The 11,655-nt window shown below is 35.9% G+C and overlaps 1 protein-coding gene across 1 annotated transcript in view; it reads right to left on the bottom strand.

Moving 5' to 3' along the window:
• Positions 1 to 4,191: 4,191 nt before the first annotated feature.
• CUNH4orf17 (chromosome unknown C4orf17 homolog) overlaps positions 4,192 to 11,655 on the bottom strand; it is a 39,776-nt gene continuing 32,312 nt past the window's right edge. The window contains exons 6-9 of the mRNA XM_017852351.1: positions 9,803 to 9,884; positions 8,201 to 8,408; positions 6,059 to 6,102; positions 4,192 to 4,583 (exon numbers count right to left, since the gene is read on the bottom strand). Of these exons, the coding sequence (XP_017707840.1) occupies positions 4,384 to 4,583; positions 6,059 to 6,102; positions 8,201 to 8,408; positions 9,803 to 9,884 (534 nt within the window). The 3' untranslated portion in view covers positions 4,192 to 4,383. The remainder of the gene's footprint in view (positions 4,584 to 6,058; positions 6,103 to 8,200; positions 8,409 to 9,802; positions 9,885 to 11,655) is intronic.

Below are 11,655 nucleotides of genomic sequence, written 5' to 3'. Positions count from 1 at the left end.
CTCTCAACATTGTTTTGGTTTATTTAGGTTATCTGTTAAAACGTAAGTAAATATTAAAGTTACTTGTGTTAGAACATAATAAAGGTAGAGAATTAAACTACCTAAATAAATGCATCAAAAAATATGTCTGTGGAAATATAGAATTTCCTCACATTTAATTTCTTTAATAACCTACTGTCATCATAAAGCAAGCTCATTCTTAAGAGAAGAACCATGCTTCATTCTGATTCTCCAGAGGTTGGTGCTGTTGACATTATAGCATTTGAAAATGCTCAGAATGGAAAAACCAAAAACGAGAAAAGAAAGTAATTCTACTGAATAAACATCTTTTGGGAGGCGAATGAACAATGATGAAATCCACCAGTGACTGGCAATTATAAAGCAAAAGGACATACTATTTCACTTTATGGACAGAAACGGTCACAGAAATGATGTAGATAAAAGGCAAGAATTGTCTATAGAGCCCTGAGAAAGTATACAGACAACAGGTGTAAAATGAGATAAAGAAAAAAAGAAAAGAGAATGGCAGGGATTCAGATTAAGGGCAGTAAAGGCATATAGTAGTCATTAAACTTTGATTTCAGTTAGCATGCAGGTATTTATCTCTGTTTCCCTGTCTCATTACCAGACAAACACAGTAGTCATCTAATAAATGTGAAGAAGAGAAGCAGTGACAGAATCAAAAGGTGGTATATTGACAGAATCAGTGGAAACAGTAGGGAATTGGACTAAGCATAAATCTTGCCACTGCCACTGTTGTGAGACTTTGGATGAGTTATTCAACCTTTGTTAGGTCTCAGTGTTTTTATATGTAAAATCGAAATGTTACTCCATTTACTCTCTCTCTCAGGGCTTGAGCAAACAATTGTCAAGCAGTAGCTAACAATTCTATTGGCTTTCTCATTTCTTGCCTCATTTCCCTTGTTTGTCAGTCTTTTTGACATTGCCTGCCCTAAAATGGTAATAACATATAGGCTTTTGTTTCAGGCTATACTTTCTGAGGAACCCAGGCTTAGGTAAGATTTTTAAAATGTAAACTTTCTAAGTTACCAAATGAACACTCACTAAACAAAACAAGGAAATTACAGATCATTTAGTGAAACATTTATAAAAGCAACAAAAACAATGCTAACATAAAATACAATCACACAACAAAATCTATATGTCCTATCAGCAAATTTAAATGATCCAAAAATCTCCCAGATTGGATTTAAAAAAGAAATACATGCTGTATTTAAAGCTACTCAGCAATATTGAAAATAAAAAAATAGGAAAAGACATACCAGGCTATAAAATGAAGTCACAAGTCACAATCTTAACATTGGATAAGGTCCAACACATTACAAATAAAGAAAAGGAGAAGGGCATGTTATAATTGTCAAGAATGCAGTCCTTATCTGTGTATCAGGTAACACAGTATTTGAAGTCATTGAGAGCCTTTGGGAATTAAATGAAACAATACATCAGTATAAGGAATCTTTAACTCATATTTCTCAACCTATGACAATGTAAGTAGACAAAAGATGAATATGTGGAAAATGTACATGCTATAATACAGATAAGTGATATCAAATTTTGTAGGCTGAAAAAACAATAATGCAACTCATATTCATAAAAGTAACTATATTAGACCACAAAGAAAATTTTCCAAAAGTAACAATATAGGCAACTTCTCTGATAAGAATACGTTAAACTGAAAAATAAACTTGGTGAGATGGGATGAAAGCCTCACTTTTAAAATTTTTTTCTCAAGAACTTATTATATAAAAGAGGAAACCAAATCTGAAATTATGTAATATTTTGAAAATAGAGATAATTAAAACACTACATATCAGATCTATAGATCTAGCTAAAGCTGTGATTAGAGGAAAATTCATCGCTTTAAAATTTGATGCTAATAAATGAGAATGACTGAATATAAACATATTAAGAAGATTTGACTCAAGGCATTAGAACAATAATGAACCTAAAGAAATAAAAGAAAAAATGGAACTTAAAACTGGAAAGAGATACAAAATAGAAATAGGAAAATTGTTGGACATAAGAATAAATCCAAGATCTGATGTTTTTTGAAAATGGTAGCAAAATGTGAAAGTAATTAGCTAACTGGATCAAGAAAAAAATTACAAATACATAAAAATGAGATTGCAGAATAAACAAATTTAGATGAATTATGAGGTAAATCTCAATTCTTTGAAAATAAACTTGGAAACCTGGATGAAATGGATAATTTTCTGGGAAAACATGAAGTTCCCAAATTGATCCTCCTCTCCAAAAATACAGAAAATATAAATAGACCAGTTACCACAGAAGAAATAAAATTGTCAAAAAGCTACGACCCCCCAAAACACAAAACCTATGCGGTCTGATAGATGAATGTTAGCAAATTTTTAAGGAAAAAGAATTTGCAATGCCATTGTAACATCTTCATAACAGAAAAGCGAGAAAGAGTGCACTTCATTAATTTTATGAGTTGAGCATAATCTTGTTATGTGTCAGTAGCACCTAGTGCTTAAGCACATAGATTCTAGCCATACCTTGAGCCAGCCATGAAATTTTTGTGTCGGAGAAAGTTGACTGTCCACCAAAAGCTAATTTTTGTTAACATAGAACATAGCTGTAATTGGAATACGATTCCCACTCAAGAGTTTTTAATCAGTTTCCCTTTCAGTTATACTAATTCTCAACCATGTAATGTAACTATAAGTGATATTTACCATTTCAAGGCCAAGACTTTAAGCAGATATATCCTCCTTGTGGAAGGCATAATAATGTCCCTTTCAAAGACCCTAATTCCCAGAACCTTTGAATATGTTAAGTTACATGGTAAGGGGGAATTTAAGGTTGAAGATAGAATTAAATTGCTAATCAGCTGACCTTAAATGAAGGAGATTATCTTGGATAAGCTGGATAACAGACCCGATGCAATCACAAAGGTCCAAAAGTGGAAGATGGAGACAGAATCAGCATCAGAGTGATTTGTTATGAGAACAACTTGACTGACCATTGCTGACTTTGAAGATGAAAGAGAACCATGAAGCAAGGAGTGTAGATAGCCTCCAGAAAATGGAACAGGTAAGGAAACAAATAGTTCCCTAGAGTCTAGGAAAGGCATGCAGTCCTGCCACACCTTGGTTTTAGCCCAGTAAGACCCGTTTCAGACCTCTGCCTACAGAATTGTGACAGAATACATTTGTGTTTCATTAAGTCACAAAGTTTGTGGTAATTTGTTACATCAGCAATAGGAAACTAATACTTTACTCTGATTTTTTCTTTTGCCAGCATGGTACAGTTGACAATGGAGCTTTAGGTAATGGTCCAGCCACAAGGTGGAAGGATTCTGGGCCTCTAAATAACCAGGTAAAGCAAAATCATCTTTGAAACATACACTTTAGACTCTCATGTGGGAAATAATTGTATTTGAATGATAGCATTTGTTACAACTTATCCCATCACAATGAGTTCAAATCTGTGCCTCAGCTTTCTTATTTTAAATAATGAGAAAAATAAGAGTAGTTACCTCAAATAGTTTTTGTGAAAATTAAGTTATTATATCTAAAGTGTTTAGAATGATTCCTGACACATAGTATGTTGTCATTAAAATTTAACATATACATAGACATGCATGCACATACACACACCACACACTGAATTTATAGTATCTCTGATGAACATCAGTGTGAACATTCTAAATAAAGGATTGACTTATTAGGTAGACTGCAGCAACATGCTCAAAGAATCATATCTGTGGCCCAAGAGTCGTTTCTTTTAAAAATACAAAAAATTCAATATGAAATTTTAATATCCGCCATTAGTACTGACTGAAAACTAGTTTCTTTCTAGCTCATGAGTTAGAAACAATTTGTATATGTGTTCTTTTTGGAAGGGAGGGGAGCATTTTTTCATAATAGTTCAACAACAGTGAGACACCAGATGATAAAAATCATCTCACATGTTAAAATTCTGTTGTTGGGTTTTGTTTGTTTGTTTGTTTTGTGGTGATGGTGGTGTTTTGTTTTTTGTTCTTTGTGTTTTGTTCCCCCCAACAGAGTTTGGGGTAGATGTCAAAGTGTAACTGCCTAATCCTGATTATGGATGATTTTTCTAGTATCAAGGCTGTATGCTCATGTACTAATAGTGCAAGACTGGAAACATAGTATATAAATAAACATATTTCTTTTACACATAGTATTAACTACAAATGGAAATATCATTTCCAGTAATATTTATTTGTAGCATTACATACAGGTATTTTTAGATTTACATGTGCTACCATAAAGAGGACCACTTGATTCCTCAATACCAAAATATACATTTGAAAATAATTCGATGATGTAAATGGTAAGCTCGTATTCATGAAAGAATTCACCCAGTCTAGAACTTCTACCTTCGGTATGTTGAAGGATAACCTGCTCTTTGGAGACAGAAGTTGTATTCTTGTATACTCCTTGCTGACACTGGTTTTGCTGATCCACTTTCCTGAGTGTTAGGCCTGGGAGGAGACTTTGGTTTGCTGAAATATTCTGCGACAGGTATTTTCATATTATTTCTTCTTATAAATGATGGAGGCTTGTGCTCAGCCTCTGAAATAGAGAAAAAATCTAAATAAGACCATAATCAAGACACTGAATACAGCTTCTCCATGTTTTAGTAGTAAATTATCTACAAAAAACTATGTGAAGTTTAGGTAAATCAGATACACCCAAAACTCATAAAATAATATATTCCTTTTTTTTTTTAACCACTTGCTCATCTTTAATGAGTTATTTGTTCTGTAACATGCAGGATATGTTCCTTCACTCTCAAAAGTAAACATGATTTCAACTGCAATGATATAGAGTTGTTTATGGGTAAGAGTGATGGGTGAGAATGGGACAGTGAGAGAAAGAAGGAATATCTATGGTCCTGATAGATGCAACAAAAGAAGAGACAAGCAGGCTAAAACAAGTTAATTGTGCTCATAAGACCTACATAGTTGCACCCAAGCAGGAATAGGGATGTAAGGAGATGCTGAATATCAACAGTGGAGAGAAAGGGGCATGACTGGGGAATTCTTATACAAAAAAGTTCCAAATATCTAAATGATAAAATATGTGTGGGCCTTACAGGTAAGACATCAAGTTGAATAATAGAAACCATCACTGTCATGATGTTATAGTCCCAGGATGAGGAGTTTGGTAGGAGAGGCCAGAAACAATAGGCTGTTCTTGCGGTCTAAGTAGGGGAGTACTTTGTAATTTTTAAACTATACTTACTATTGGCTGTTAGCATATAGTGCCTCTTTTGGGTTTGGTTAATCACAGTGGAACTTGCTGGTGTCTAGGGTGACCCCAGTGAGCTCTAATTGACTATATATCATTCCTGGTGTAAAGGGAACTTGTAGAAATGACAAGACAGATTTTTGTATAAAGCTTGTAGATACGCTTCATAGTTGTTGCTCTGTAGTCATAAGTGCTCTGCTTGTTTTAAACCTAGAAACTGCCAAACCTACAAGGATACTTTGTTTGGGCTATTTTGGACCAAGGTAGGACTTTCCACAATTCTTGATTCTCCCTGGTGCCCCTATAGACTGGAGCTGGGCTTCTGGTGGGACACAAAACTGCTCTTTTCTATTGTATTTTTGCTGTCTCGTAGGTCACCTGCTTGTGGCTGATTGCCATTTTGCCCTTCTCTCTGGTTAACTTTGTTTCCAGTGAAATTATTTAGCTCCATTAAGCTCTGAAGAACCAAAACTCTGAGATCATTATCCTTTTGTTAGGTCAATGCAGGGTTTCCCTTTTCACTGACTTGCTATAACGAAACCTATAGTTCCTGTTGTCCTGCTGACTTGCTTCTCAAAGAATGTCTGTCCCTAATCAGGCACTTTGCCTTTCAAAACAAAGGTAAATTTATCTTTGTGAGAAAGTCAGCAGATACTCTCACAAGAGTTGATCTGGAAATTACTATTGTATTTTTCTGTTTTTTTAAAAGCACTGATCCTTAAAATCTGTTCCCTAGGTCATTAGTACTTACTGGTTTCTTTATACCAACTCAGTAGCTACCAAAAACTGTACTTAACCTTTTGGTACTTCCTTGCTTTCTGCAGATCCTTGACTTGACACTCTAGATCAGTTGGAGAAAGAAAAAAGTGAGTTTCACAGATACAAAAAAGTATTTTCTATAGACTACACTGTCATCAATAAGTTCAGTGTGTATGTATCTTAAATATGCTACCCCAATTCTTTGTTTTTTTTTAATGCATACAGTGCTAAATTTACTTCCAATGAAAACTTCTTCTTACTTTGAGTAAATATCTAACTATTGTATCATATATTAAGCTAGAGATTACCTTACTATCTTCCAGTTTCAGATTTTATGGAAACTTTAAGATAGCGACAATTAGTAATATAATTTTTTTATCTTAATGCTTTTAAATTGACATATTTATATTTTCAAAATGTGTTTTCCTCTAACTTTAAGCTTTACTCAACTTTTAATTGTAAAGCAACAAGATTTTCTCTCCAAGCTTAAATAATATCCTACCATACATTCTTTCACCATGATTCTACATAAATATATATTTTCTTCTGTTATTGAAATTACAGCATTTAAGAAAATTTCTCCTTCAGTAATTTCAATTATTTTAGCAGTTATTTTCTCTCTAGGGGCCCCAGGAGTAAATCAGAGAAAATTAAGTGAAGCAATTTATTTTAATCTTGCATTGTTCTACACAAAAAAGTGAAACCTGTGTGATACACATTTAACAAAATATACACTAACTGTAACAATACAATTTTGATTTCCTTAATTGCATCTATTTTAGTTAAACTATAAAACCTTTATTATCTTAGATTTCTAGGTAGCCGTTCTTGCTTTTCCGCTTAGTGGAAAAATTAATTTTTCTTAAAAAGAAGAACAGGCAACCTACAGATACAGAATGGGGAGAACATTTTTGCACCTACTCATCTGACAAAGGGGGATAAATTCCAGAATCTACAAAGAACTCAAACAAATATACAAGAAAAAACAAAACAACCCCATCAAAAAGTGGGCAAAGGATATGAACAGACATTTTCTGCAAAGAAGACATTCATACAGCCAACAGACACATGAAAAAAAATGCTCATCATCACTCGCCATCAGAGCAAATGCCAAATCCAAAACCACAATGAGATACCTCTCACACCAGCTAGGAATGGCAATCATTAAAAATCAAGGAAACAACAGTTGTTGGGGGAGAGATGCTGTTAGAAATAGCGAACACTTTTAACACTGTTGGTGGATTTTTGCTAAACTAGTTCAACCATTATGCGAAAACAGTTTATGGCCAATTCCTCAAAGGATCTAGAACTAGAATCGTACCGCATATGGGGGGGCCCAGCCATCCCACTACTGGGTAATTACCCAAAGGATTAAAAATATTCTACTACAAGAACACATGCCACACGTATGTTTATTGCGGCCACTATTCACAATAGCCAAAGACTTGGAATCAACCCAAATGTCCATCTGCTGACAGACTGGATTAAGAAAATGTGGCACATATACACCATGGAATACTATGCAGGCCATAAAAAAGAGGGAGTTTTGCGTCCTTCCTTTGTAGGGATTATGGGATGCAGCTGGAAACCATCATTCTATAGCAAACTATCACAAGAAGAGAAAACCAAAACACTGCATGTTTCTCACTCATAGGTGGGAACTGAACAATGGAGATCACTTGGACTCGGGAAGGGCGACATCACACACGGGCCTATCATGGGCGGACGGGGGGAGGGGGGGAGAGATTGCCATTGGGCGGAGTTATACATGATATAAATGGGAGGGGTTTGGTGAAGATGGATGCTGACGAGTTGGATGGTGCCAGCACACCCGAACATGGCACAAATATACATATGTAACAAACCTGCACGTTATGGACATGTACCTCCTAGAAACTTAACGAGCTATTAATAAAAAGTAAAAAAAATAAAAAAAATTAAAAAAAAAGAAAGGTTACCAGATAAGAAACCAAATGCCAAAATGTTCTAAACAATAGAATTGAGAACAATTCTTATATTACATATATGAAAATGAAAGCAAATATATATTGCAGTCATTTACTGAATAAAGTGGAGCTTTAGAACCTCCTGTTTAACATTTTTAAAGGTAAATAACAAGATAATTCAAAATCTTCATATACCATAGGCCCTCCCTCTAGGAGGCCATTATATCTAATTACCTGGTTGGTTGATGCCCTTCTGTATCTCTGGTCAGCACTTTTGATTTTGCAAGTACATTTTGGGGCAATTTAACTGTGGGTGGTGATTTAACTGTGGTTGGTTTCCCAGTCTCTGGTGCTGGTTCCATTGAGGTGTTTCTTCTGTGATGAGTCAACAGGTTTATCTCAGCAAGCTCAGAATGAATCAAAGCTGAGACCCACTCTTTTTCTGTTTTAAAAGATAAAAAAGGGTGGGAGAAGTAAAGGTTGCAATTGTCATTTTGGCTAGAAACACAAGATTATCCAGCTCCTGAGTATGAAAGACTGGTCATCTATTTTCTGGATAGTTACCTATGTGGGAGTAAAGACTTCTGCAGAAAAGTTGGTTCATTTTAACATGGTTTCTGTTGACCTGTGATACTGTAGAGTGCCCAGAGTAGTTAACTCACTGAGGCACTTGTCCCTGAATAGCAGTGGAATAGTTTTAAAATATTGAGTACAGTAGCCAGTCTTACAGGCTGCCACCAAAGATATAAGGATACCTATACAAAAATAAGTACAATATGATTCTGTTAAAATACAGACTAATAGGTAATAAATAGTTACAAGCATATCTAGGAAGATATACACCAAAGTATTCACTTAAATGATGTCTGTGGTGATTTTATTGATTATTTCTGTTCTGTCTCGTCTCTTTTTTTCTTTCTGGTTCATCTGTTCTTTCTCCCCACAATAAGGATTTATTACTTGTATAGTTTATTAAATGTTACATTCTTAAAAAGGAAAAATAATGGAAGATAACTAAAGACCCATTGCCTCTAAGCACTTTTCAATTGCCTAAAAAGTAGTATTGAATTCCTAGAGCAAGGTAATATTTCCAAAATGCTTCCTACTTTAAAACATTAGACTGTTCCTCACACATTGGTACTTCCTAGCATTGATCAGTGCAGTGATTCTCAAAGAGTGGTCCTGAGACCAGCATTATCAGCAACACCTGGGAACTTGTCAGAACTGCAAATTCTCAAGTCCACTGCAGAGATTTTGCCTCAATCAGTAGGATGACCAGCTACATTTTAAGATAGCTGCTCTCTGCCACTTATCAGTGTCTCGATTGGGAATGGCATGTGTTTTCATGAAACAGGACAGGAAGGGCCCGAAAGAGGTTAGGAGATGACTGAGTTGATGGTTTTGCTGGGCAACTGGAAGAGCTGTTGCAGGTTGGGTAGCTGTTCTACTGTTCTCCTTACCAAAGGAAAGAAAGAAGCTTTGTGTTCAGAGTTAACAACAGGTCAGAAGATGTGCTCAGGGAGGCCCCTGGGTGTGTGGACTCTAGAGGAGCACAAACCAACTCCAGCTGAGAATAATACCGCCCTTGGACACAAGTGTTTCATGTCACCCAAATGAGTTCAGTTTAAGGCATACTGAATTTTGGGTTCATTAAATGACCCACATGCATGCAGCTGGATATGCAGAACAGCAATGACCTTACACTGAAACATTGCGGAAATAGTACTGCAACATTATCTTTGCAAACCCAACGTACAAAACTTCAGATATTGGCATATTTCCAGTTTCTGACAATAAATTGAGCTCAGTGTTTTAAAATGTGTATTTTAATCGCACCTTTTGAACTTGCATGAAGCAGCCACTGTAAAACTTCTGCCAGAGAATCAGTATGCAAAATGTCACAGAGCTTTGCCAGGATCTGACAGAGAACATTAGAGTTACATATGAGCAAATAAATAGTACAAGGTTTATCAGTTTTCCTTTACCTTCTCCAAATCCCATCTTCCCAAATATCACTCTGTATATGATGTGCAATTAAGTCAATTGAGATTTTTAACTCAGGAGCTCAATTTCAAATAGCCCACAGTAGAATCCTAGTGAAAACAACATTTCCAGCACAATTAACAGTTTAGGGTAGGCTATGGAGTGTGTTTGTCTGAGGTTTTGCTCCTCATAAGAGGGCATTAGCTGTGGGAGTCTGCCCGCAGACCCTGACCTAAACGACGGATGAATAAAACGTACATTGACACACAGATATTCTGTCTTGCCAGTACAGCCGAGTGTCCGACTGCCTGCACACCAAGAGAGGTTTGTCACTGCGGCTGGCCCTGAGCAGCTCGCACTCCAGGCATTTATTTGATAAACAATTCACAACAGAAGCTTTGAGTAAACACACTTGCGAATAATTAACATGGTTAAGAGAGTTCTAGGAATGATTAAAGCTCAGGTATCGAGGTCTAAGGTAAATATCATTGGGGGCAATATCCCTAGTCGACCTCCCCCAAGAAGGCCATCTGGGTCAAAGGTTAGTTAATGGAGGTAGGGTAAACAGACAACTGGGGAAGCCTCTATTGTCCCTAGTATTTACCCGATGACCTAATGTTCCAAGGTAAGAACCAGCTGCCTTCAGTTTATTCAATTATTACAAGCTATGAAACCTTCTGACCTTCTAAAAGGTTTGTGACTATTCCCTATAACTTTCCCTAATATTTCCCTTTAATATTTCCACCACCATCCTGAGTGTATCCCAGCATTTGTCTTGCTTTGTCTATTCAATACCAATGTCTTCTAGTAGGAATATACTTTTGGTGAATTTATCCTTCCCACTGTACCATAGGGTTCTAATGAGAATCCATCAGTCACAGAACTGGCCCCATCTGCCCTGCTCCTCTCCATAGTCTGAGAGAGAGGGATGTGATCTGGGCTCAAGTCATCGTTGTACCTCAGTTTTTTGAACACAGTGATTGGCCCAATGGGATAGGAATATAATTCCCTTTATTTATTCAGAATGCTTCCTTGAGATTTTTTAAAAAACTCTGGAGCTACAGGCTTAAATGTAGGTGACAGTAGAGATAGAAATATGGAATAATTAATTCTCATAAAAATGGACTATCATAAGCATTAAAATAAAAGTACAATGTGTTAAGTAAGCACAGGTAATGAAGTTTCCTGACTGAGTCTTAATTGTGTCTGCTGTTAGAATTTAGACATAACTGATATTCATATCTATCTCCTGAACTTCAGTCCTGTATATCCATCTGCCTACTAGATGTATTCACTTAGCTATACTATAGATATTTTGGACACAAAATATATAAAACAAAATCCACATTTATTTTCCTAAAACCTGCTCCAAACTTACTTTTCCTCCTGGTTCCCCTGTCTCAATGAACAGCACCAACATACATTAAACTGTCCAAACCAGATGCTGAGATTCATCCTGGACAACTCCCTTGCCCTTTTCTAAAACATAATGTCAGACAAATTCAGTAAAGTCTACCTTCTAAATACTACTTTTTTTTTTTTTTTTTTTTATTATACTTTAAGTTCTAGGGTACATGTGCATAACATGCAGGTTTGTTACATATGTATACTTGTGCCATGTTGGTGTGCTGCACCCATCAACTCGTCAGCACCCATCAACTCGTCATTTACATCAGGTATAACTCCCAATGCAATCCCTCCCCCGA

This window comes from Rhinopithecus bieti, unplaced genomic scaffold, assembly GCF_001698545.2.
Source record: "Rhinopithecus bieti isolate Rb0 unplaced genomic scaffold, ASM169854v2 scaffold_34317, whole genome shotgun sequence".
Lineage (NCBI taxonomy): Eukaryota > Metazoa > Chordata > Mammalia > Primates > Cercopithecidae > Rhinopithecus > Rhinopithecus bieti.
The sequence above is the reverse complement of the archived record's forward strand: the minus strand, read 5'-3'. Positions and strand labels throughout refer to the sequence as shown.